This window comes from Saimiri boliviensis, chromosome 1, assembly GCF_048565385.1.
Source record: "Saimiri boliviensis isolate mSaiBol1 chromosome 1, mSaiBol1.pri, whole genome shotgun sequence".
Taxonomy (NCBI): domain Eukaryota; kingdom Metazoa; phylum Chordata; class Mammalia; order Primates; family Cebidae; genus Saimiri; species Saimiri boliviensis.
In genome coordinates, this window is record NC_133449.1 from 177,334,934 (window position 1) to 177,362,885 (window position 27,952).

General features: G+C 40.9%; 1 protein-coding gene across 2 annotated transcripts in view; it reads right to left on the reverse strand.

Annotated features, from left to right (window-relative positions):
* Positions 1 to 4,230: 4,230 nt before the first annotated feature.
* Positions 4,231 to 27,952, reverse strand: part of HSPA4 (heat shock protein family A (Hsp70) member 4) — a 64,045-nt gene continuing 40,323 nt past the window's right edge. Inside the window, exons 8-19 of one of the 2 annotated variants that reach the window (XM_074381546.1) lie at positions 24,077 to 24,153; positions 22,399 to 22,550; positions 21,822 to 21,928; positions 21,425 to 21,558; positions 20,362 to 20,543; positions 18,968 to 19,054; positions 14,907 to 15,059; positions 13,876 to 14,001; positions 11,204 to 11,311; positions 8,990 to 9,109; positions 6,928 to 7,089; positions 4,231 to 6,414 (exon numbers count right to left, since the gene is read on the reverse strand). In XM_074381546.1, the coding sequence (XP_074237647.1) occupies positions 6,211 to 6,414; positions 6,928 to 7,089; positions 8,990 to 9,109; positions 11,204 to 11,311; positions 13,876 to 14,001; positions 14,907 to 15,059; positions 18,968 to 19,054; positions 20,362 to 20,543; positions 21,425 to 21,558; positions 21,822 to 21,928; positions 22,399 to 22,550; positions 24,077 to 24,153 (1,612 nt within the window). In that variant the 3' untranslated portion in view covers positions 4,231 to 6,210. Of the gene's footprint in view, positions 6,415 to 6,927; positions 7,090 to 8,989; positions 9,110 to 11,203; positions 11,312 to 13,875; positions 14,002 to 14,906; positions 15,060 to 18,967; positions 19,058 to 20,361; positions 20,544 to 21,424; positions 21,559 to 21,821; positions 21,929 to 22,398; positions 22,551 to 24,076; positions 24,154 to 27,952 lie in introns of both variants that reach the window. The other variant, XM_003920590.4, reaches the window with a different exon arrangement.

A 27,952-nucleotide genomic window follows, 5' to 3' on the forward strand; every position in this document is an offset into this window, starting at 1 on the left:
ATTGCGTACTTCATGCCGGGCTACAGGGAGGCAGGGTCCCTACTTCAGTTGTGGGATGCAGAAGACAGGGACAGGACCAGTAACAGAGGACAGACCTTCACCCATGCTGGAGCCTCCTTTACCTCCTTTACTAACCTCTCAACTTTCCTAACTCTCTCAAAGTTAAGGGGCCCTCTCAACTTTCCTAACCCACACAGCTCACTGGCTCCTCACAGCAACCTCATGTGGGTCCTACAAACCTCCCCTGTTACTACTGAAAAATATCCTATAATTAAGACCATCCTTTCCTGGAATATATACTGGCCCAGCTCATCCTTAGAAACTCTTTGCTGGGGCCGGGCACGGTGGCTCAAGCCTGTAATCCCAGCACTTTGGGAGGCCGAGGCGGGTGGATCACGAGGTCGAGAGATCGAGACCATCCCGGTCAACATGGTGAAACCCCGTCTCTACTAAAAATACAAAAAATTAGCTGGGCATGTTGGCACGTGCCTGTAATCCCAGCTACTCAGGAGGCTGAGGCAGGAGAATTGCCTGAACCCAGGAGGCGGAGGTTGCGGTGAGCCGAGATCGCGCCATTGCACTCCAGCCTGGGTAACAAGAGCGAAACTCCGTCTTAAAAAAAAAAAAAAAAAAAAAGAAAGAAACTCTTTGCTGGGATTTACTTCCTGGAAGCTGGGCCTCTGAGTGGTCTTCCAAGACCATCTGTTTCCAGCTTTCTCTACTGCAAGCATTAGCTGAGTCTAATTTAAATAACAGATTTTTTAAATACATTTATTTTAAAGTTTATGTAGAAGAAAAAAATGTGAGACCTCCAATATATGGTGGTAAGTGTCTGCTTACTTGTGCCAAGAAAAGTACTTGAAGTGCTTTCTCTCCCTCCACTGATCCAGGACGCCAAATCTAATAGTCCACCTGGCCCTTGAAGGATGTAAACCCAGACATGCTAGTGAACAGACCCGATGAAAAGAGTTTTCTGTATTCTTTTCTGCGTTGTGTTTGAAGCTGACAAATTCCACTGAGGAAGCAGGAGTAAAGAGTCCCTCTATTCTTCCTGTCCTAATGATGTGTGCTAAAACTGGAAGAGTAAGGTCAGGATTAGCCTGGCACTTGTCCATGGATATCGAGCAAATCTGGAAAGCAATGTGTGATTTTTTTTCACAGCCTCTGAGGTCTTTCCCTCCCTGACCCTGTGTTGCTCCTACCTCAACTTGGCCGTCTTCCCTATTTGCCTCCTAGACTGAAGGAAGCTCAAGAAGTCACCTCCTTAGTTTCTACACTTCTTGCAGTATCTGCTCAAAATAGCAGCATCCATTTCACAAGGACAGTGACATTCCAGGTTAGAGGGTCATGGCCCAGGGCTGCCCCAGCCAAAGCCAAGTACATCCAAGGAAGGTAGTAGCAATTCCAAGACTCCCAGTGGTCTCAACTGAGTAGTGGGAACCATCCCCATTTACACACAGGACTGTGGACACAGGACGCTGCCCAACCTCCTTTCTTGCAGACTGATGACTCCTTTTAGAGAGGCCAAGCTTCTCGACCAAGTACTCAGCATCTGGGGCCTCATCTCAAGCCCCTTGAACCCACCCAGCCCCCACCCTCCTGAAGCATCTAACCCTGCTGGCCACTGCCACATCTCACATTAACCCCCTTCCTCCCAACATGCCTTATGCACCATAATTCCCCTCTGGCAATTCCTTGCTTCTTTCAAGGCTTCCACTTCATCTTCCTAATACATCTAAACACAAGCCTTCATTCCGTCAACCAGGAACGCACCTCCAGCCCCAAAAGATTCCCTCCACACCCCCCTGGAGCTTCAATATCTCACCCTATCCAGGAAAACTTCTCACTCTTATCTGAATGCCCACATCTTGGATGACTCTAAATAAAGACTGGAAGTTCCACATGTACAAATCGTATCTTGTATTCTAGGTTTGAAATCCTGAAGCCAATTCTTCAAAACATACTTCTAATTTTCTTAACATCATAAAATTCCTAGATGCTTTTATTTAAGCGACAATAGAGGGCAGATGTCTCCCCATGCTGCCCAGGCTGGTCTCGAACTTCTGGGCTCAAGAGATCCTCCCACATCGACTACGATTACAGGCATGAGCCACCATGCGTGGCCCTAAATGCTTACTGTAGAAATCTTTGAGAACACAAGCAGCTGGGCATGGTGGCTCATACCTGTAATCCCAGCACTTTGGGAGGCTGAGGCGGGCAGACCACCTGAGGTTGGGAGTTCGAGACCAGCCTGACCAACATGGAGAAACTCCATCTCTACTAAAATAAAAAATAAAAAAAATTGGGCCGGGCGCGGTGGCTCAAGCCTGTAATCCCAGCACTTTGGGAGGCCGAGGCGGGTGGATCACGAGGTCAAGAGATCAAGACCATCCTGGTCAACATGGTGAAACCCCATCTCTACAAAAATACAAAAAGTTAGCTGGGCATGGTGATGTGTGCCTGTAATCCCAGCTACTCAGGAGGCTGAGGCAGGAGAATTGCCTAAACCCAGGAGGCGGATGTTGTGGTAAGCCGAGATCGCGCCATTGCACTCCAGCCTGGGTAACAAGAGCGAAACTCCGTCTCAAAAAATAAATAAATAAAAATAAAAATAATAAAAATTAAAAAAAAAAAATTAGCCAGGTGTGGTGGCCCATGCCTGTAATCCCAGCTACTCGGGAGACTGAGGAAGAACCGCTTGAGCCTGGGAGGCAGAGGTTGTGGTGAACCGAGATTGCAACACTGCACTCTAGCTTGGGCAACAAAAGCAAAACTCTGCCTCAAAAAAGAAAAATTTTTTAAAAAGCAAAAATATGCAGACAATCACCCACAATCCCACCCTAAAAAACACTTAATCTGGGAAAATCCTTCTGGTTTTTTATTGCAAGTCCATGTCATGATCTTTCCAAACATGAGACTATGTAGTTCTATAACCTACATTCTTTGTGTAAAAATGTAATACACACCTATTAAAGACAAAATTACTGAAATAAAGTGTACAGATGAATGCACATCAAACGTCAGATCAAGAAACAACCATCACCAAGCCCCTGAAGCCTGCCTCACGTCATCCTGTCACTATTCCAGTAAGACTACTATCCCAACTTCTAAAGCATGGTATTGAGCTGGAACCACTCAATGGTAGCTGGGATTACAGGCACGCACCACCATGCCCAGCTAATTTTTTGTATTTTTAGTAGAGACGGGGTTTCACCATGTTGACCAGGATGGTCTCGATCTCTTGACCTCGTGCTCCACCCGCCTCGGCCTCCCAAAGTGCTGGGATTACAGGCTTGAGCCACCGCACCCAGCCCAGCACCCCCTTTTTTAATGGAAACAGGGTATCACTTTATCACCCAGGCTGGAGTTGCAGTGGTGCAATCTCAGCTCACCGTAGCTTTGACCCCCTGGGCTCAAGGGATCCTCCCAGCTCAGCCCCCCGGATGTAGCTGGGATCACAGGTGCGTATCACTGCACCCAGCTATCTCAGCACTTTCTACCACATCTAACAATTCCCATACCCCATACAGAAACCACTTAGATGCTCAGGAGGAAATCAAACCTATTAGAGACACGTTTCTTAGACACATGGCTACAATAGGCCCTGTTGGTAGGCCCTGGAAGGTGAGCTGCTCCTCATACAGCCAGAGGACTAGGACTCTGTAAGTGGCATGACCCAGGTAACAAAACCTCTGGCCCCTCCTCATCTATACACATGCCTTGTTCAATTAAGGTCTTTTTCACTGGCTTCATGCCCTTTCAACACACCCATCACCACCGCACACATACACCAACACACATTCCACGCAGCCACACCACATCTTCAGTGGCAGCACTGTTAACAGCATACTCTGGGCCGAGCTGTACTTTGGGAAGGTATCAGTCCTAGCACTCACCTTTATGACATAACCACCCTCTCCCCGCCTTCTGCTAACAAAACCCTCAAAGTAAGGCCCAGTAACAGAAGCAAGACAAGGATTCCTACACATCAATGGAACTGGGCCGATACTCAACTGGAGAGTAAATACAGAAAAATTAGGCAACTTTTTGTCACAAAGTGGGGAGTGCTTCAGTTGTCATTCTTCAGACTGGAAGTCTTCAACAGACGTTAAGTGAAATTTAGGGTTCCTACTCCTAGACAAAGTTTTTACTGAAAACACCCCCCCCAAACACACACACACACACACACACACACGCGCAGCAGCCTTCATTATGGAATTCAGGAAACCATTCAAGTGTAAGACAGGTTTCTTTTATTAGTTTTTCCTAAACTTGTCTCATTTACTGAATGATTTTCTTAGTGTAAGAATGTGACCTGGAGCTTTAACAAATCAGTTTGGGTAACGCAACCTGGATAAATGCTTGTCTGTACACAAGCCATAAATTACCACTCTCTGGCCTGGCCTCTATGTAAATCCAATTGGTCTTACGGCCTGTCTAAGCAGAGAGTTAGCAGACCACATCATCTTGTTTCTAGTTTTAACTTCAAATTCACCCCCATCCCAACACCCACACCCTTCCCCACACACACACACCCCCCAAAAAAAAATTTTTTTAAGAAGAAATGGCCATAGGATTGGGCCAGTTGTACAAGGGTTGGCTTAATCCTGCAGCCAGCACTTTAAAATAGCCATTGGCTTCACAGCAGGCCAGCTTGAACTCTTGAAGCATGACATGTAGAGAACAGAGGACGCGCTAAGAACAGGGCCTTGCTGTGGTGCGCAAGGCCTCCATGCATGCTTACACACCAATGTAAGTACGGGTTTCCCTTCCTCCTCCTAAGCAATTGTTCTCCATAGCACTTTAGAGCCTGTAACACTCTAAAACTTTTCAATGTATCTAGAGATGGACAGAAGCTTAATTCTAACTATACAAGATATCATCATATTTCTAACAACATAGGCCAAAAGTAACAGAGGCACTGTGTTATACAGAATATCAATTTTTACAAAGATCCAAAACATTACCAACAAGCCTTGTAACAGTTTCTTAAAGCAGGTACCAGCTCTGGCCTGGAACACAGGCTTCCCTTAAGAGTTTTCAAAATGCCTCACTCCTATCAACACTGCCCCAAAAAGCAGTCAGGAATGCTTTGGTATACCTGACACTGGCCGCACAGTTAAGAATAAAGTGTTGTTATAACATCAGGCACCACACTTCTTGAACACTAATCTCAGACTCGTCCAGTACAATCCAGTGTATCTTAGTTTTTTTGTATCATCTGTCAGCTGCTTAACATGTACAAATTGGCAGGTTTGTGACAGATATTAATACTTAACACACAAGTGATCTGTGAATGAGCTAAAAAGAACTTTTAACTCTTGTCCTAGCAGTTCAAGCTATACCTCAAAAATTTATACAGAACATCTCGCACCTGAATAAACAGGCCAGGATCCAAATCTTTACACCAAAATTAACAAGGATGTAATTCCTCAGTTAAATTTACCATGGCTATTATATCCAACAGTACATCTACCCAATTCTAATCTTTTGAAGATAAAATTATTTAGACCTTGCCGCTTGGGGTATTCGTGAACACACTTTCAGGAAGAGCCTCCAGGTTTAAAAGCCTCAGTTAACAACTTGCTCTAAGCAAGGGGGTCTATTTTCCCAAGAGTAGTACATGGCATTTACAATGGGAGCCCTTTTACTGGGAGAGAGGGAAGAGAACACAGGTGAGGGTGGAGGTGAAATAAGAAGCTCAAAGCACACCCTTGTTCTGCTGCTGTGTTAATCTATGCCGTGCCATGCTCCAACCCTCACAAAGAGGGAGACCCCATCCCCACACCAGGCAGGGAGACTTTAGAGCAACCTCCACAACAGATTTTTAAAGCATAATTAGAGCTCCTGCCATGTAAGTCATAATGAAAAGTCTGCTGGATAGCTAGAGCTGTAGCTTTTGCTCAACTTTCCAAAACAAACTTATTCTTGTAGACACATGGTTAAACATAAAGGAGTGAAGCATAAGCTCAGTAAGACTAACTGGGCTTCTAAATAGTACCATTATGAAAAAGATACAATGCACTTAATTTCTGTATCTAACTATTTAGAAGTCAAAATGCTCCATACATTACTATTTCCCCTTCCCCAAAATCCCCTAAAAACTGACTAAGAAATCTTCAGTATTCACTTGCTCTAGTTGATACTTAGAACAAAGTTGACAACTTAAAGCTTTATAATAGTCTGTTTTAATAGAAACATGTGTTGGAATCAATCAATGTCCATTTCAGGAAGCTTCTTGTCTGAATCCGAAGGCACAGCTGCATCTGTGCCCTGCTCAGCAGCTTGGGGGCCCGGGTTGTCTCCTTGTCCATCCACTGGTCCATTCTGCTCTGCATTTTTTTGTTCCTCTTTTGGAGGTTCCACTTTGGGTTTGGGCTTTGAAATTATAGGGCTACAAGTACTTGTCAGCTCCTGGAATGGGTAAGAAAGAAAACTGTGGTTTCTTTTTTTTTTTTTGAGACAGAGTTTTCGCTCTTGTTACCCAGGCTGGAGTGCAATGGCACCATCTCGGCTCACCGCAACCTCCGCCTCCTGGGTTCAGGCAATTCTCCTGCCTCAGCCTCCTGAGTAGCTGGGATTACAGGCACGCGCCACCATGCCCAGCTAATTTTTTGTATTTTTAGTAGAGACAGGGTTTCACCATGTTGACCAGGATGGTCTCGATCTCTTGACCTTGTGATCCACCCGCCTCGGCCTCCCAAAGTGCTGGGATTACAGGCTTGAGCCACCGCGCCCGGCGAAAACTGTGGTTTCTTTAAAAATTAACAAATTTTACAAGACATGCTAAACCCAAATCCATCCTCTCCCTCCACCCAACCCTCAACCTAGAAGCTAAGACACTGTAAGTTCCCTCCTAAATGTCACTTGAGGACTATTAATAATAAGGCTGTCAAGAACAAACTATTAAATAAAGTCTTAAATTACCCTAATTTTAGCTTCGATCTCTTTTGACTTGACAACTGGATCCATGGTCAAACTCTGCTTGTTCTGCAGATTTAGCTTGTTATTCATCCACTCCATTGCCTCATTTGTGCTTTTTTCTACCTTCATCATGTCAGCAGCATCCAAATGATCATACTGGTCCTCCTATAACCAGCAGACAAGACAGACAGACAAGTGTTAAAAGGATGATTGCCCTCCCTCCCCAAATACTGTCTAGTTTCTGACATTTTTCAAAAACTTACAACCTTTCAAACAATAAAGCATATTTAGCCTCACAATCTGAATAGACATTAAATATTCAAAAGAAACCCCAGTGTTTTAAATACACTCAGGACAGATTTACATTTTTTAAGGCCAAGAAAATTCATAAGGTGTCAATTAAAAGGCTTCAACAAGATAAATAGCAGCACCTGATTTATACAAAATCTTATGTACATAATTTCACAATGCAAAAAAATTACACTAGATATGAGAGCTGAGGATTCAGCATGCTAGTTCAGAACCAAAACTATAATGAATACTATTTTTAAAAGAAGCTCTTTCAGGCTGGGTATGGTGGCTCACGCTTGTATTAGCATTTTGGGAGGCTGAGGCAGGAGGATCACTTAAGCCCACAACTTTAAGACGTGGGCAACAAGATGAGCCCATCTCTACAAAAAGTCCAAAAATTAGAGAGGTGTGGGAGCCATGCGCCTGTATTCCCAGCTACTCAGGAGGCTGAGAGGCAGGAGGATCACTTGAGCCCAGGACGTTAAGGATGCAGTGAGCTACAATCATACCACCATACTCCAGGGTGGGCAACAGACTGAGACCCTGTCTCACAACAAAAGGAGGAGGAAAAAAAGGTGGGGCCAGATGGCTAAGTCCTGTAATCCTAGCACTTTGGGAGGTCAAGGTGGGTGGATCGCTTGAGCTCAGGAGTTCAAGACCAGCCTGGGTAACATGGTAAAACCCCCATCTCAAAAAAAAGACAACCCTAGTTGAGTATAGTGGTGCATGCCTGCAGTCCCAGCTACTTGGGAAGGCTGAGGCAGGAGAACTGCTTGAGCCAGAGAGACTGAGGGTGCAATGAGCTGAGATTTCGCCACTGCACGCCAGCCTGGGTAACAAAATGAGAACTTGTCCAAAAAAAAAGTAACAACAACAAAAGCTCATTTATCACTCAAAGTTTCTTACAATATGTCAAGAACCTGGGGTAAATGGAGGAATTTTATACTCCAAAGTCTGAACTTTAGAGTCAGACTTATGGCTAAATGACAGTTTTCCCAATTTAGTGAGCCTGAATGTAGTTTAAGGGAAGTGAGGCTTAAATAAGTTGGAATTTATCTATAAATGCTGATACCACCACCTACTTTATCAGGGTACTGTGTGGATTCAATAAGATATTTATGGAGTATCATACACTGCTCAAAAACAGTTTACCATTGAGATAGATAGTCCTACATCTCCATAACAAGCCAAATTACTGGCCTCAGGTGTTTTTAGAAAGACCAGTATAGAGAATGTTAAGTCAGACATTAATGAAAAGGAAACTAAAAAACACTGCTCAATTACAGAGTCCACCTATTAGAGATGTCGCAAATCCAATGGTTATTAAGATGCTATAAAACATTATACATTATATTAACATGCAAAATAAAAAGTACTATTAAACAAGTTAATGAAAACAAGAGGGAAAAAATGCTCTGTAAACGCCTCAAAAGTTAACTTTATAGCCAGGCGCAGTGGCTCGTGTCTGTAATACCAGCCAGAACTTTAGGAGCCCAAGGCTAGCAGATCACTTGAGTTCGAGATCAGCCTGGCCAACATGGAGAAACCCCATTTCTACTAAAAATACAAAAATAAGCTGGGAGTGGTGGCACACGCCTGTAATCCCAGCTACTCGGAAGACTGAGGCAGGAGAATCGCTTGAACCTGGGAGGTGGAAGTCTACAGTGAGCCGAGATTGCACCTGCACTCCAACCTGCACAACAGAGCGAGACTCCGTCTCAGGAAAAAAAGTTAATTTTACTAAAGTAAGAGTAGGAAAAAGAAAGTAAGTTACCTTGTTTTTGTAAGCGCTGATTATCTTCATATACTGCTGGATCTGTTTCCCTAGTTCTTCAAATAATTTTGGTCGTTCTTCAGATTCTTGGAATCGCGTCTTAATAGGTTGACCTAGATTCTTAACAGACGAATACACAAATTCTTCATATCGCAGTTCACCTATCCAGAGTTGTACTGTTTCTACTAAGACTGGTGATAAAGTATACTTAATCTCCATGTGCTATATATAAGAAGTCAGATATATTCCTCCAGCCCACTGGAAATAAGCAGCTACTTGAGGAGGGGTATGAGACTATATCTCAACACTGTTCCATGTGGAGTCACTTCAATTTGTCACTTGAGCCCTCATTCTCAAAACACAGCAGGGAGACCACCAAAAATTAGGTGCCACCTAAGAGGTACACAGCACTAAATATAAAGTATACTTGCCAAAAATAAAAAATGCTTTTAATTTAAAATCTTAAAAAAAAAAAACACCTGAATCTGATGGAGTCTCTAGATGTAACTATCAACTTTTTGTTAAATACTACCATGGCGGTGAAAATCAGCAAAATCCTAGTAGGGTAAAATCCTGCAAGACCAATAATCCAATTTCCTCATCAAATGAATAAGGAAAAGTTGAGAGGGACACGGGAATAAGAGATGTCAATAAAATCTATGACCCTTACATGGATACTGATTTGAACAGAAAAAAATCATTTATAAAATAACTGGAGCTTGAAAAGTTAATACAACAGTGATATTAAGAAATGTTTAGGCCAGGTGCGGTACCTCATACCTGTAATCCCAGGGCTTTAGGAGGCTGAGGCAGATGATTACCTGAGGTTGGGAGTTCGAGAACAGCCTGACCAACATCGAAAAACCCGTCTCTACTAAAACTACAAAAAGCTAGCCAAGCGTGGTGGCAGGTGCCTGTAATCCCAGCTACTCGGGAGGCTGAGGCAGGAGATTTGCTTGAACCCAGAAGGCGAAGGTTGTAGTGAGCCAAGATCGCACCACTGCACTCCAGCCTGGGCAGCAAGAACAAAACTGCATCTCAAAAAAAAAAAAAAAAGAAAGAAAAAAGAAAAAAGAAATGTTTGGTCAGGTGCAGTGGCTCACACCTATAATCCCAGCACTTTGGGAGACCAAGGTAGAACTTCTTGAGCACAGGAGTTCCAACACCAGCCTGGATAAAACAGGGAGACCCTTTCCCTACAAAAAACTAAAACAGCCAGGCATGATGGCACGCAACTGTAGTCCCAGCTACTTGGGAGACTGAGGCAGAAGGACCCCCTGAGCCTGGGAGATCAAGGCTGCAGTGAGCCGTGATCACACCACTGCACTCCAGCCTGGGTGACCGAGTGAGTCTTGAAACAGCCGAGTTCTACAAGAAACCAAGTAACCCTGAGCTAAAATTAAAGGGAAATGTGAAAAGTTCATCTTACACCTCTGCATCCTTTTCCAAACAAAAGGCCTCAATTTTATATAATTCTTTGCATTTTTAATCCTAATGTTAAAAGATCAGATTTGGGGCATAAATAAATAAGACCAGATTATTTAAATCCAGATGCTTTGGCCAGGTATGGTGGTTCGCACCTATAATCCCAGCACTCTGAGAGGCCGAGGCATTCAGATCACTTAAGGTCAAGAGTTTGAGATGAGCCTGGCCAACATGGTGAAACCCCGTCTCTACTAAAAACACAAAAGTTAGCTGGGCGTGGTGGCGTGGGCCTGTAATCCCAGCTACTCTGCAGGCTGAAGCATGAGAATCGCTTGAACCTGGAAGGCGGAGGTCGCAGTGAGCCAAGACTACGCCACTGCACTCCAGCCTGGGTGACAGAGCAAGATCCTGTCAAAAAAAAAAAAAAAAAAAAAAAACAGATCCTTTGCTTTTACTGAGAATGGAATCCAAACTCATAAACAGAAACAGTCCTGCCCCAACTGTACTGCCCATACCTTTAGGGCAGGTACTAAGTCTTGCTAGGCTTTGTATCTCGACACCAAGAATGCAATTCAGTGAAGCATTACAAACATAAAATCAATTTTCAGAAAAATCATTGTTACTACAAGATTCTAAAAGTGAGGATGATAATAAGCCTAAATCATAAAGGGTTCAGTTTATCAAACATTATTTTCAGTCTGTTTTCTTGAGAATTCCTCCCAACTTTGAGTTCCTCAGAGAAAGCTTCAACAAGGGTTCTGGATAACTCTGCTTTCAAGAGTCACTTACTTTTAATTCAGCCAGCTTATCAACATAAACTTGCTTTGGCTGGTCTTCTCCATCCTCATACAACCAATTTTCAGTATCTTCTAGTTTTAAAGTAAAACTGTTACGATCCTAATGAAAAAGAAAATATTATAATTAGGTCAATCAAAAATCAGTTACATCCCCAATGCAGTCACAAGCACAGAATACAATGATGTATATCTGGGATTTGCTTTAAAATACAGAGAGCAGCCAGGCACGGTGGCTCATGCCTATAATGCCAGCACTTTGGGAGGCCGAGGCAGGTGGATCACCTGAGGTCTGGAGTTGGAAAACAGCCTGGCCAACATGGTGAAACCCCATCTCCACTAAAAATACAAAAAAAAAAATTAGCCAGGCATGGTGGCAGACACCTGTAACCTCAGCTACCAGGAAGGCTGAGACAGGAGAATCATGTGAACTTGGGAGGTGGAGGCTGCTGTGACCCAAGATGGAGCCACCGCAGTCTGGCCGGGGCGACAGAGCAAGACTGCATTTCAAAAAAATAAAATAAAATAAAATAAAATACAAGGGGAGTAGAGAGATTGGAGATACAGAAAACAAGGCTGAAAAATGTTGTTCCACTTGATAGGTATGGGGGGTTTTATTATATTATTCTCCCTGCCGTGGAGGACTTAGTATGTTCGAAAATTTCAGAATTAAAAACAGCATTTAAAAGCAAGTGTGCCGGGCACGGTGGCTCAGCCTGTAATACCAGCGCTTTGGGAGGCCGAGGCGGGTGGATCACGAGGTCAAGAGATCGAGACCATCCTGGTCAACATGGTGAAACCCTGTCTCTACTAAAAATACAAAAAATTAGCTGGGCATGGTGGCACGTGCCTGTAATCACAGCTACTCAGGAGGCTGAGGCAGGAGAATTGCTTGAAGCCAGGAGGCGGAGGTTGCAGTGAGCCGAGATCGCACCATTGCACTCCAACCTGGGTAACAAGAGCGAAACTCCATCTCAAAAACAAAACAAAACAAAACAAAAAAGCAAGTGCAGGCCAGACATGGTGGCTCAAGCCTGTAATCCCAGCACTTTGGAAGGCCAAGGTGGGCAGATCACCTGATGTCAAGAGTTCGTTCGAGACCAGCCTAACCAACACGGAAAAACAGTCTCTACTAAAAATACAAAATTAGCCAGGCATGGTGGCACATGCCTGTAATCCCAGCCACTCGGGAGGCTGAGGCAGGAGAGCCCCTTGAACCTGGGAGGTGGAGGTTGCAGTGAGCTAAGATCGTGCCACTGCACTCCAGCCTGGGCAACAAGAGCAAAACTCCCTCTCAAAAAAAAAAAAAAGTGTGCACTTGGTCACAGTAGTTCACACGTGTAATCCCAGCACTTGGGGAGGTTGAGGTCGATGGATCACCTCAGATCAGGAGTTCAAGACTAGCCTGGCCATCACAGTGAAACCACATCTATCTAAATACACAAAAATTAACGTGCCTATAGTCCCAGCTACTCAGGAAGCTGAGGCAGGACAATCACTTAAATCAGGGAGACAGAGGTTGCAGTGAGCCGAGATCATGCCACTGCACTCCACCCTGGGCAACAAGAGCAAAACTCCGTCTCCAAAGAATGAATAAATAAATACAGGTGAGTTAAGTGCCCATCAACCAATGAGTGGATAAAGAAAACATGGTATATACACACGATGGAACACTACTTAGTCACAAAAAAGAACAAAATAATGTCTTTTGCAGCAACTGCATGGAGCTGGAGGCCACTATTCTAAGTGAAGTAACTTGGAACTAGAAAACCAAATACTGGGGCCGGGCGCGGTGGCTCAAGCCTGTAATCCCAGCACTTTGGGAGGCCGAGGCGGGTGGATCACGAGGTCAACAGATTGAGACCATCCTGGTCAACGTGGTGAAACACCGTCTCTACTAAAAATACAAAAAATTAGCTGGGCATGGTGGCACGTGCCTGTAATCCCAGCTACTCAGGAGGCTGAGGCAGGAGAATTGCTTGAACCCGGGAGGCGGAGGTTGCGGTGAGCCGAGATCGCACCATTGCACTCCAGCCTAGGTTAACAAGAATGAAACTCCATCTCAAAAAAAAAGAATACAAGGTAACAGCACTCAATTGTGTCAAAAGTGATTTGTGAACATGACACACAAAGACTAAACTGTGCAAAACACTGTACTGATGGAGAAATATATAAAATTGTGACCCCTACCCAAAAAAACTATGTACTATATAGTATAGTACTATATACTATATGTGTATAGTAGAATTTTTAATAATTCTACTCAATTGTACTCAATAGCTACTTAACTGTACTCAAGAGCTACTTAAATTTTTTTTTTTTTAATCAAAAATTTTGAGTTACAATGAACAGGAAAAAGTGAGCTTTCATAATTTAAAGAAAAATACAAATCAAATAATTTGATTTGAAAAATCAAATTCACTCAAAAGCAAAATTAAATAATTTAAGACAATAGATCTTTGAAAAACTATTGGTTCAATGTCACTGATATCCTCTGCTAAATTACTGTGAAAAAATTATTATTATGAAAAAAAATCAAATTCACTCATGCAGTAGAATTTTTAGTAATTCTACTATACACATATAGATGCAGACTTCCCTTCTAACCCATTTAAAGATGTTCCCAGAAGACACACAGTAGTTAGGCATATTGCAGCAGACACTTACATTTTCACTCACAAACTTCTCATATTCACCACTAAGCTTGTCTCTCATTTCATACACATATTCCTCCACAGCATTCTTAGCATCATTCCGCTCCTTCTCCAGTTTATCTTGCATGATCATCTTACCCTGAGAATAAAAATTATGTACAAATTAATTTAGACATCAGGACAACTGAGATCATTTCCTCTTAAATACTCACATAATTATAAAAGTAGACTTTTTCTTCCCCAAATCCTTTTAGTTCTGCAAGTCACAAAACAAAGGCAAGTGGGGAGACTAATCTCAACAAACTTTGAATATCAAAGAGTTTTGTGGGTGTGATTTAAAAAAACAATAGAAATATCAATGTGTAGATATTCAAAAGCAAAATTAAATAATTTAAGACAATAGGACTTTGAAAAACTATTGGTTCAATGTCACTGATATCCTCTGCTGAATTATTATGAGATATGAAAAAAAATCAAATTCACTCATGCAGTATAAATGCTGAAGTTTCTGTAAGACAAAACTATTCTAATATCCAGTGGAAACCTGGTAAGAAACCTCACAGACAAAAATTAATTCAATAAATGTGCTCACAGATCCCAAATCGTGCTTCACTCAGTAAGAGTTACTATATCTACATACCAACTGGCAGCAGAAAAGGAATAAGCAAAATACTGCTACCATTAATGCTATATGATTTCTCCTACTGATCAACTTCCAGGACCACCACCTCAAATATCCCAATCTCTAGTGAACAAATATACCTACATATTCAAAAATTAACAATACCTCCCCTATACCAAAGACATTATATGTCAAAAAATTTTTAACAGAGCTTCTAGCAATACATATTAGTACCAATGTAAAAGAACTGACATACCATGGGATCTACTGCTTCAACTTGCCCTTACAATATCTCACAGAAGTCTAAATTATTTTCCCCAAGTCCAAACAATCAAAAATGCATAGTTACTAGACACAGAGTCTGAATACTACGGTAACATTAATTTGTTAGCTCACTGTTCCAAAAGACTTTAAATAACAACCTCATTTTCAATGTACAAGTTGAGCATCTCTCTGTCTATCTGCCATAATAGTTGATTCTCAATTGGCAGGTCCACAGTACTAGTCTTCACTTTTGCCTTCTTGGCTTGGGGTGGTTGGTCCATCTTTTTGTCCTTTGATCCAGCTTGAGAGGTCTAAAACAACAGAAATCATTGAAAACAAACATATATACAGACTACCTTAAACTTCAAAATGGGTCATGTTTGAAAAGCTGCTTTTACTTTACTTTGTTCTTTGATGATGACCTAAGTAACTTTGGACTACCATAACATCTAAGAAAATAAAAAATAAGTAAATAATGTTATGAGGTATCTAGAGTAAAATTCATAAGAATGGAAGCAGAATGGTGGCTGTCGGGGGTTGGGGAGGGGACTAATGGAAAGTTATTTAATGGGTATGGAGTTTCAGTTCAGCAAGATGAAGTTCTGAAGATTAGTTACACCACAATGTCTATACACTTAAAAACGGTTAATATGGTAAATTTTCTAAAATACTAACAATCTCCCATAATCCCTTATCAACATATAATCACTATTAAAAATTTTTCTTCTACTTTTATTTAAACATATAGACATGCAAATGAAGTTAGTGGAGAGGAGGGTATGAAATTTTTACTGATCAACCAGGTGCCTATAATCTCAGCACTTTGGGGGCTGAGGTAGGTGGATCACCTGAGGTCAGGAGTTTGAGTCCAGCCTGGCAATATGGCCAATATGGTGAAACCCTGTCTCTACTAAAAACACCAAAAATCAGCCAGGTTTAGTGGTCAGCACCTGTAATCTCAGCTACTCAGGAGGCTGAGACAGGAGAATTGCTTGAACCCAGGAAGTAGAAGCCGCAGTGAGCCAAGATCACACCATTGCACTCCAACCTGGGCAACAACAGCAAAACTCAGTCTCAAAAAAAAAAAGGAAATTTTTATGGATCAGTAACATATTGGTAATGTGATTTCCATAATGTCTACAACTATCTACATTCTCACACAGAGAAACCTCATTCTACTGCACCCAATCCACAAATGAGAATTCATTTAATGTCATCTCACTGTTATTTCAGTATGAGTTTCTTTTAACCTTTTTCAGACACTTAAAAACCATACTTAAGTACTTCCTCAAACTGCCTAGTAATATTTTATCCACTGTTTTCTTAGGATTGCAGTGATTTTTCCACTCAAACAATCGACTCTTCCAGTTTTCTCTGACTGTACTGTTTGTCTATATATAAGTTTTTATTGGCAAATGTATCCATCTTTTGAGATTACTTATTTGTTTTCATACTTTGAAAGCCCTTCCTCATCCACAGATTAGAAAAACATTCACTTCAACCTTTCTCCTTTTCAACTTTCAACTTTGGAATTCATCTGGAATTCAATTTGTTCTATGATGAAGTAAAACCTTAATGTCATTTCTCTACCTCCTATCAAACTAACTTAAGTCAGCTGCTGAAATTTATCTATCATTTCTATTTTATTTGCCTTAGAAGCAATAGTATGAAAAAGGCACTTTAGTTTTTGAGCCACCCCAAGGAAGCCTAGATAACTAATATCTCTAGAACTTCCCACAGCTCAAGGGCATTGGGGAGGGGCTGTCACTTCTCCCTTCTCTTCACCCATCCTCCACAAACTCGTAAGAGAACAACTACTTGTCTCTGCCACTGCTGGCCCCATCCCACCCAAAAACATAAAGGGTTTTCTATCTTGAAAAAGGCCTGACCCAACTGAAGAATCTGTAAGCACAATTTCCTGTCCATTTTCTTAATATTACTTGCACAGCTAAAGGAAAGCAATTTATTTTTGTTAAATGACATAAAAATATAACAGACTTAAGCCACTTTAAGGTTCTATCAAACCTTTTCTTTTTCTTTTTCTTTTTTTTTTTTTTTTTTTGAGATGGAGTCTTGCTATCTGTAGCCCAGGCTGGAGTGCAGCAGTGTGATCTCAGCTCACTGCAACCTCTGCTTCCCAGTTCCTGGTTCAAGCAATTCTTTGCCTCTGCCTCCCAGGTAGCTGGGATCACAGGCATACACCACCATGTCCAGCTTATTTTTCTATTTTTAGTAGAGACTGGTTTTCACCATGTTGGCCAGGCTGGTCTTGAACTCCTGACCTCGTGATCCACCCTCCTCAGCCTCCCAAAGTGCTGGGATTACAGATGTGAGCCACTGGTGTCCAGCCTCTGTCAAACTTTTTTAAATACCACTTTTAAGTTAGAAATTTTTTTAAATTAGAAAGATTTTTACATTAGAAACTCCTAAGATGGTGAGATTATACACTGCAATTTTATAACCTAAAAAGTATTTTCAATGCTAAAAAAAATTTAAACATCACAACTCAAAATTAAAGAATTAGGTTGTCAATAATTCAAAAATGTTACTACTTATTTTGAAATAAATACCCTATTTACATTACTCACGAAATATACTTAAATCCATTATTTCAATATTTGAAATAACTTTTTTTTTAAAAAGATGGAGTTTTGCTCTGTCACTCAGACTAGAGTGCAGTAGCACAACCTCAGCTCACAATAACCTCTGCCTCCCAGGTTCAAGAGACTCTCATGTCTCAGCCTTCCAGGTAGCTGGGACTATAGGAGCAAACTACCCCACCTGGATAATTTTTGTTATTTTTAGTAGATAATGGGTTTTATTCACTGTACTGGCCAGACTGGTCTCAAACTCCTGACCCCCAAGTGATCTACCCACCTCGGCCCGCCAAACTGCTGGGATTACAGGTGTGAGGCCACTGTGCCAGGCCCCATGCCTTTTTATTAAAAAGATGTTATTCGGATGGGTTCAGTGGCTTACACCTATAATCCCAGCACTTTGGGAGGCCGAGGCAGGTATATTAACTTGGGGTCAGGAGTTCAAGACCAGCCTTGGCAACATGATAAAACTTTGTCTCTATTACAAGTACAAAAATTATCCAGGCCTGGTGGTATACGCCTGTAGTCCCAGCTACCTGGGAGGCTGAGGCATGAGAATCACTTGAACCCAAGAGGCGGGCAGGGGCTGCAGTGAGTCAAGATCATGCCACTGTACTCCAGCCTGGGCAATAGAGTCAGAGCCCGTCTCAAAAAAAAAAAGAATAAAAAATAGGCCGGGCACGGTAGCTCAAGCCTGTAATTCCAGCACTTTGGGAGGCTGACGCGGGCAGATCACAAGGTCAAGAGATAGAGACCATCCTGGCAAACATGGTGAAACCCCATCTCCACTAAAAATACAAAAATTAGCTAGGCGTGGTGGCACATGCCTGTAGTCCCAGCTACTAGGGGGCTGAAGCAGGAGAATCGCTTGAACCCGGGAGGCAGAGGTTGCAATGAGCCGAGATAGCGCCACTGCACTCCAGCCTGGTGACAGACCAAGATTCCATCTCAAAAAAATAAAAATAAAAAGGCATGGATCAGGACACTGAAATTTTTGAAAAAATTTTGAAAAAAATATCAGTAATGAATAAATTACGGGTAGAATGACTCAGTATAAGCCATTCGAAAACTAGCATAAATAAATCACTAGCCTAGTAAAACTAGGATTCCTGAGTGCTTTCTTCCCATGCATCAACCAGAAGAGAGTTTAAAGTCCATCTTGCAAATGGCACACTACAAACCACTACAAAATCTTGCTTTAAAAAGGAGTTCAAATAAATTAAGCGCTTCTAGTATAACTATCTTTCAAGCCACTGCCCTTCAGTCAAAACCATATACTTTAAAAAGACTGTAATGCATACTCTAAAACACGAATCAGCTGGGTGTGGTGGCTAATCCCAGCACTTTGGGAGGCCAAAGCAAGGTGGATCACCTGTGGTCAGGAGTTCGAGACTAGACTGACCAACATAGTGAAACCCCACCTGTACTAAAAAATACAAAAACATTAGCTGGGCGTGGTGGCGGGCGTCTGTAATCTAGCAGAGGTAGAATAACTTGAACCCAGGAGGCAGAGATTGCAATGAGCCGAGATCACGCCATTGCACTGCAGCCTGGGCAACAGAGCAAGACTCTGTCTCAAAAAGAAAAAAACAAAAACCATACACACACACACACCCTCATACCTCCATTTCTTCAGACTCTGCCTTATTTTCTGCTGGTGTCTGCTGCTGTTGCTCTTCAACATGTGGTTCCTCCTGGTCCACTTGCATCTTCTGAAAAACAGGGAAAATTAAATCCTGCAATTAGGAAAGCCTGCGCAACCTTCATCACACACTGACAAAGTCATATGGTACGAAATTCCTGCTAAATTACAAGCAATCAGAAGGCCTACGCTTAAATTCCAGGTAGGCCACATTACCTAGAATACAGTTTTCCTCTCTGGATCTCAGTTAATACATCTGTAAAATGAGGGTAACACTTGCCCTCCCTACCCTTACATAAACAAAAATGACTGTGGAATTGCCTTGTGTACCATTAAGTACTCATAGTTCACAATGTGGCATCATTTAATCATCAGAATACAACCTGAAGAGAGTATAAGCTTCTCCAAGGTTCATAACAGCTATTTTCTCACACAGGTTCCCACTTTTTCAAACAGTTCCTAAGTCAGCCTCTCTTTATCCTCAAAAGCATGACCACTCCATGTGCTCTGGGAGGTGAACATGTTAAAATTACAAAGCCTGAGAATAATGAAGAAAGAAGAGGTTTGTGGAGAGCCTGAACCAGTGGTTCTCAATGCCTGCAACATATTAGAATGACCTGAGAAGCTTTTAAAACTACTGCTACCTGGGCCTCACCAGATCAACTCCAATAAAACCTGTGCAGATGAAACCCAAGCATTTATATATATATATATATATATATATATATATTTTTTTTTTTTTTCCTTTAGACGGAGTCACACTGTGTCACCCAGGCTAGAGTGCAGTGGCACAAACAGGACTCACTGCAGCCTCAACCCCCTGGGCTTAAGCAATCCTCCTGCTTCAGCCTCCCATATAGGTGGGACCACAGGTTTATGCCACCACGCCCAGCTAATTTTTTACTTTTTGTAGAGATGGAAGTCTCACTTCGTTGCCGACTGGCCTCAAACTTCCGGGCTCAAGCAATCTTCCCACCTCAGCCTCCCAAAATGCTGGGATCACAGGTCATTTGTAGTTTTATAAAGCTTTGATTCTGATGCACAAAGACAAGACCCAGTGCATTATTCCAACAAATGAGTGTATGATCTATTCTACTTTTGAAAATAATTAACTGAAGTGCAGAGCATTCTTCAATAAGCAGAATCAAGAATAAGTTGAGAAGTGTATGAAAGGAGAAATCAACTGTGTTCCATTTCTATACAAATTCTGCATAAAAATCTGTTGCTGGTTCACTTATACTGGGAGAAGAACAAACATACAAATCCACTCTCACTCTGTCCCAATGCTCCTCCCTTGACAAAAAGTCTACTTGCCATTATTTCTAGACAAGTCACCTCTGGGCCATCACAAATAGTATACAATGTCTGCATTACCTCTTCTTCCTTTGCATTCTGATCTGTTTCCATTGGCTCCTCATTTTCCTCAGACTTGTGTACCTCCACTAAGGATGCACTGGACACACTGAAAATGCCATGGACATTGACTCGAACTTTAACTTTCACTTTTGAACTGGAGCCATCAGACTGAGGAGTGACTTTCTGAACTGAAAACTGAGCTAGGGACATACAAGAGACAAAAGAACACATAACCAAAGAGGATGAATTCAAGCAGGAATATATGCCTACAGTGCTAGATTATGTCTACTTTTCAATGATGGGTCAGTAATATGATGCTTTAAATAAGCAAAATGGGTCCTCCTAAAATCTTATTAAAATCAGATTTCCCTTTCCTCTTTCACATATAGTCTAACTTAATTATCTTGCCCCAAATAACAACTCAAATATCTCCCAATTCTTTCATTTATTTCTATTTATCATTATATGCTACTTTCAGATAAATTCCTAAAATAGATTTGTCACATTCTCCTCTATTGAAAACAAAACAAAACAAAAAATCATACATTTTCTTGATTTCCAGAACTCTGAAAAGTATGAGTTATCAGTTAGTCCTGGTCTTACAGGCAGGGAAAACACAACAGGTTAACTTTCCACAGCTTCTAAATGACATTCAGGATACTCCTAATACTTTACTCACATATTCTAGGTCTTTATAGTATAACTAGTTTCTCTCTCTTCTCAACTAGTATTATTTCCAGATAAGAGTTTCCCAGAGTCTATAAAAACTCTAGATAACATGGTTCTAAAACTTAGGATGTTTTAAAACTGTATCACTGCACTTGTTCTTTTTACTATGCCAGCTCTCTGAGTAGGTAAGTTTTGTTTTGTTTTGTTTTGTTTTTTGTTTTATTTTTTAAATGGAGACAGGGTCTCACTGTGTTGCCTAGGCTGGTCTCAAACTCCTGGGCTCAAGTGATCCTCCCACATTAGCCTTCCAAAGTGTTGGGATTACAGGTGTGACCCACTGTGCCTGGTTTGTTTTTGTTGTTGTTGTTGTTGTTTTGCTTTTTTATTTTTTAATTTCCAATTCTTTACTTACCTATAGCAGGATCTGGATAGGGCAAATCTTGAGGAGAGCTGTAATAGGCCTCAAGAGTGAACGGTTCCTTTCTATAAAATGTAAGGACTTTAGAGAAAGGAGCAGCATGATTTTTGGAAAAGACTTCACAGTCACTGAATGGAGGAAAAGACAAAAACACAAATTCAGATATTCCTAATACTTTACCCATATATTCTAGGTTTGTAATTACTGTATAGTGATAGTTTCTCTCTCTTCTCAGTTGGCATTATTTCCAGATTATAAGAGTCCCCAAGAATCTTTATATATAAAATCAGTAAAAAAGGAATATACGTCAATCAGCACATAAAAGGCACCAATGGTTTCAGCCTAATAGTGAATTAACTTTAGGTATATAAATGAGTAATAAACATGATACCTTGACCCTTCTTCAGCTGGAGAATTCCATCTCAGAGATATTGGATATGGTACTACATCTGTGATAGAAAATTCTCTGACTTTGAAAGCAGGCGATAAGATGGCGCACTAAAATAATAATTTTCAAAAATTCCATTTAACAAATACAGACATTATAAACTGATATCACTAAGCCTACAAATGACTTCAGAAAAGCAAAGGTCTTTTTAAAATAATTACATTAATTAACAGTGTCTGAACAGTTTTACAAACTTCTATCATGTCAATTACCTAAATAATCTAACTATTCCTTATTTTTCCATTAACCTCAAATGTACACTATTTCATATAGACGTAGGCAAAAGCCCAAACGCTAGTCATACTTCAAGCTCAGACTTACCTATGTTTCTAGTCAATTAATTCATCTTATGTGCTACAGAGGGCAATTACTTTTAGGAACATCACCTCTATATATTTTAAAACAAAGGTTTTGGAATCAACACCTTGAGATCACCCTTAGCTAACCTTAGATACATAAACCACTGCCATCTTGTTATAATTATTTACAAATGGTTACCTATAAAAGAAAGAAAATTCACCTGCAATGCACAACCTCGAGTGACAGCTTCATCAGCATTTAATGTTGTACTAAGTTCTTTACCAAAAAATTTGCTGATCTTCTCTTTTACTGCAGGGATTCGTGTAGCACCACCAACTATCTCCACTGCATAAATATCTTCTTTCTTTAACTCTAAAGAATTAACAGATTTTTTTAATGAAATAAAAGAACAATAACATCTTATGATGATGAAATTACTCAGATGTGTAACAAAACTCCACTCCCTCACCCGCCTCCACAATGCACATACACTCATGCCCACACTCACAGACGCATGCAGCATCTGGAAACAAGTAGGCGCTTTGATTCTCAAAATAATGGGGGAAGTGTAGCGTAACAGTGGGATTTAGGAAGAGAGGGCCAGGAATACTCAATGTCCTGCAGTGTACAGGTTCTATATCTCTCATACAATCTCACACAAAGAAGTGTTAGAACATTAACAGACCAAACGTTCAAGTATCCTAGCCATTATGAAAATAAGAGGGCCTCAAAAACACTGAGTTATTCTAACCTGGCGTTGAAGAAGAAAAAAAAAGATACTGAGAATCATATCCAGCCACTCCAGTGTTCTAATCCAGGGCATAAATATACTCCACAATAATTAAAACACAGGTGGAGGCCGGGCACAGGGGCTCATGCCTGTAATCCCAGTACTTTGGCAGGCTGGGGTGGGTGGATCATCTGAGGTCAGGAGTTAGAAACCAGCCTGGCCAACATGGTAAAACCCTGTCTCTACTAAAAATACAAAACTTAGCCAGACATGGTGGCACATGCCTGTAATCCCAGCTACTCAGGAAGCTGGGGCAGGAGAATCACTTGAACCCAGGAGGCAGAGGTTACAGTGAGCCAAGATCATGCCACTGCACTCCAGCCTGGGTTACAGAGCAAGACGCCATCTCAAAAAATAAAATTAAAACAAAATATAAAATAAAACACAGGTAAAGTTTCTTGAAGTAAAAAAGAAAGAAGGTGTGTATCAAAGACCTGCTGTTGCTCATAAAATACTTCTTAATGCCACCTGATTTTCTGGTCACATTTTATCTAACAACCATTGATAATTTCTTGAGAAGGGCTATTTAAAGAAATAGGCTTTTCCAGTGTGGAAATAAGCCCAGTTGCCATCATCACTAATTAAAGAGGAAAGCCTGTGCCAAGCTGACAGTGTATCTCAAAAATCTGAAATAGTAATAAACACAACAGTGAAGTCCAGGTAAACACACTGTCAAAGTTTTTAGGAAAATTAGTATATATTCCTGAATCAAACAGCCTTTTTATAGCCTGAGACAAAATTAAAGCATCTTATTAAATATGTGGTTATCATCCCTTCCCTTTGCTGCAGCTCTCATCCAGCTAAGGAAGAATTCACTGACAGAAAAGCTTACAAGACTATAGTATCAGCATAGCTAAAGACAATTTTTATTACCATGAAATAACTGTAAGGCTTACAACTTTCCGTCTGATTTCAGTTTATTAGTGAAACTTTTATTGGATTTCCCTAGACATTTCAAAAGATTACTCTGGGCAGGGGGAAGATGCAGATAAAAAGAAGCTTAATATATCGCCACTGAATTACTTACAATAAAAACTTATATCACTGTTTGCAAAAATAAGATAATAAATAACGATTTCCAAAGAGTCTGAGGTACAAAAATACTTACTGGCTTGTTCCAAAACACTACGAAGTGGTGGCTCCACTCTAGCTAAGAGATCACTGCACATCTCCAGAAATTTGCCTCTATTTAAAAAAAAAAAAAAAAAAAAAAAAGAGCACATTAAATCACATTCCACTGTTATGTGGACTGCATGGCTGCAATAAAAAAACAGGTAACAACAAGTGCTGGCAAGATGTGGAGACACTGGATCCCTCATACATTCCTAGGTAATAGAAAATTAAAATGGTGCAGCCACTTTAAAGTGTTTGGCAGTTCTTCAAGATGGTGAACAGAGAGTTAGCATATGATTCAACAATTCCAATCTAGGTCTAGGTATACAGCCAAAAGCACAGAAAATACATGTTTACACACAAAACTGGTATATAAATGTTCACAAGCAGCATAATAGCCAAAAATCAGAAACAACCCAGATGCCTTTTAACTGTATGCAGCAATAAAAATAAATAAACATAATAAGAGACACTGATGCATATTACAACACATGAAAACATTATGCTGGGTTAAAGAAGCCAGCCAAACAAGAAGACATATTCATGTGAAATACTCAGAATAGGTAAATCCAGAGAAAGGAGACTAGTGGCTACCAATGACTAAATGGAGGCAGAAGAGATAGGAAGGACAGTTAATGAGTACAGGGTGGGTCGATCTGTCTGTCTCTCTCTCTCTCTCTCTCTCTCTCTCTCTCTCTCTCAGGGCAGTAAAACTATTCTGTATGTTACTGAAGTGGTGAATACTTACACATTGTCAAAACTCAGAACACTAATAGAAACTATCATATCTATCAGCATTGACTCATTAATTGTAACAAACATACCATACTAATGTAAGATGCACAACCATGTCTCTTTCTTTATATTAATATACATTTTCAGATGTTTTAGGTTTACAGAGAAAGGTTTAGTTTTTTTGATAACGAGAATCCTCATATGTCCCCTCCTCACCCTCAGCCCAGTTTCTCTATTAACATCTTATATTAGTATGGTACATTTGTTACAATTAATGAGTCAATGCTGATAGATATGATAGTTTCTATTAGTGTTCTGAGTTTTGACAATGTGTAAGTATTCAACACTTCAGTAACATACAGAATAGTTTTACTGCCCTAAAACTTCCCCTGTGCTCCAACTATTCATCCCTCCCTGCTCCAAACTCCGGGTAATTGACTGTTATATATTGTCTGCATAATTTTTTTGTCGTTGCTGTCTGAGACATGAAGGAGAGGGAGTTTTCTGGGGCTGCTTGTCCCTGACAAGACAGTTTCCCTCTTGTTGCCAAGGCTGGAGTGCAATGGCACAAACCCGGCTCACTGCAACCTCTACTTCCCAGGTTCAAGTGATTCTCCTGCCTCAGCCTCCCAAGTAGCTGGGATTACAGGTGTGCACCACCACACCTGGCTAATTTTGTGGGGGTTTTTTTAGTAGAGATAGGGTTTCATCATGTTGGTCAGGCTGGTCTGGAACTCCTGACCTCAAGTAATCCATCTGCCTTGGCCTCCCAAAGTGCTGGGATTACAGGTGTGAGCCATCATGCCCAGCTGTCTGCAGTTTTCCCTTTTCCAAAATGTCATAGAGTTGGAATCCTATGGGGTGCAGATTTTTCGAATTGGCATAATTCATTTGGCAATATACATTTAAGGTTCCTCCTTGTCTTCACAGCCTGATTGCTCATTCATTTAGTGTTTAAGAGAAGTAGTGAAAATCTTCTAAAATTTAGTTGTTATAATGGCTGCCGAGCTCTACAAATATACTTTTTAAAAAAGTTTTAAATCATTGAATGATATATGTTAAAAGGGTGACTTCTGGATGGGTGCAGTGGCTCATGCCTGTAGTCCCAACACATCAGGAGACTGAGGCTTGAGCCCAGGAGTTCAAGACCAGACTGGACAACACAACAAAACCCCATCTCTACAAAAAATACAAAAAATTAGCCAGTGGTAGCTTAGTAGGTCACTCCTGTAGTCTCAGCTACCCAGGAAGCTGAGGCAGGAGGATCACCTGGGCCTGGGAGGTCGAAGCTACTGAAAGCCATGATCAAGCCATTTCACTCCAGCCTGGGCAACAGAGATACTGTCCCCAAAAAAGGGAAAAGGGGCTGACTTTATTAAATTACATCTCAATAAAAAGAATAGTAGGCCCAGCACAGTGAGCCACTGCACCCGGCCAGCAGTTTTTTGATAGTTTCTTTTTAAAAAGTTCTATTGCAATATGATTTACATGCCATAGAATCCACCCATTTAAAGTATATAATTCCAGTCCGGGTGAAGTGGCTCACGCTTGTAATCCTAACACTTTGGGAAGCCGAGGAGGGTGGTTGAGCTCAGGAATTTGAGACCAGCCTGGGCAATATCTCAAAATCCTGTCTCTACAAAAAATACAAAAATTAGCCAGGCATGTCACTGCACACCTACAGTTCCAGCTACTTGGGGGGTGGGGTGGGAGGATCTTCTGAACCTGAGAGATTGAGGCTGCAGTGAGCCAAGATCGTACCACTGCACTCCAGACTAGATGATAAAATGAGACCTTGCCTCAAAAAGAATTTTAAAAATTAAAAAGATAAAAATAAAGTATGTAATTCTTGACTTTTGGGCATGAGGTTTGGTAAAAAAATATTTTTAAAGTATACAATTCAGTGACTTAATATGTTCAGAGATGTGCAAGCATTGTCACAATCAATTTTAAAACATTTTCAGTCTAAAAAAGAACATTTTCATCACCCTTCACTGTTACTTTCCTCAATCCCCACAGCCCGAGGCAATCACTAAATCTATTTTCTGTCTCTATAGATTTGCCAATTCTGGGCATTTCATATAAATGGAATCATACAAAATGTGGCCTTTTGTGACTGACTTCCTTCATTAGCATGAACTTTTCAAGGTTCACCCATGTTTTAGTATGTATTTGTATAACATTTTTTTCAAGTGCCAAATAACATCCCATTGTATGGACTTAGCATGTTTTATTTACCCACTTCTTCATTAAGTTGATGAACATTTGGGCTGTTTCCACTTTTTGGCCACTATGAGCAGTATGAGTTTTTCTGTGGACATGTGTTCCCATTTCTCTTGAATATGTATCTAGAAACACAATTGCTGAATAATGGAATAATTCTATGCAGATTTTTTTGGTTTCGTTTTTGAGATGGTTTCCCTCTGTCGCCCAGGCTGGAGTGCAGTTCTACGATCATGGTACACTGCAGCCTCCATCTCCTGGGTTTAAACAATCCTACAACAAAACTAGGTAACGAAGTATGCCCACAAACCTCAGAATACGTATAGGCAGAGACAAACCACACACAACTACGATTCCTGCTTAGTATCAGCCCTGTGCAAAATAAACAGAAGGAAACAAAAGGGTATATAATTGACCTGAAAACTCCAGAATAACCTAACTCAGAGGGCCAAACTGAAAACAGCAGCTGAAATCAGCAGGGCTTGGCATGCTATGAAACAAGAGTAAAAGGCCCTCAATAAGGTATTTTCAGGGACCATAGCAAACTGGGACCAACCTAAAGTTAACTTCAAAGAAAAAAGAACTACACTGAAGCAAAACTACTGACAAAAAAATCCAAACAAAGCAAGACAACACAGTAAACACAAAAGAAGGTAAGAGGGAGGGAAAACATCTCAGAAAGCTAAGCCACATTTAAAAACTATTTCACAAAAAAACAAAAGAAGGTCTCACACCTATAAACCCGGCACTTTGGGAGGCCAAGGCAGGTGGATCACTTGAGGTCAGGAGGTCAAGACCAGCCTGGCCAACATGACAAAACCCCATCTCTACTAAAAATAAAAAAAAATTAGCTGGCTGTGGTAGCATGCACCTGTAATTCCAGCTACTCAGGAGGTTCAGGCATTAGAATCAT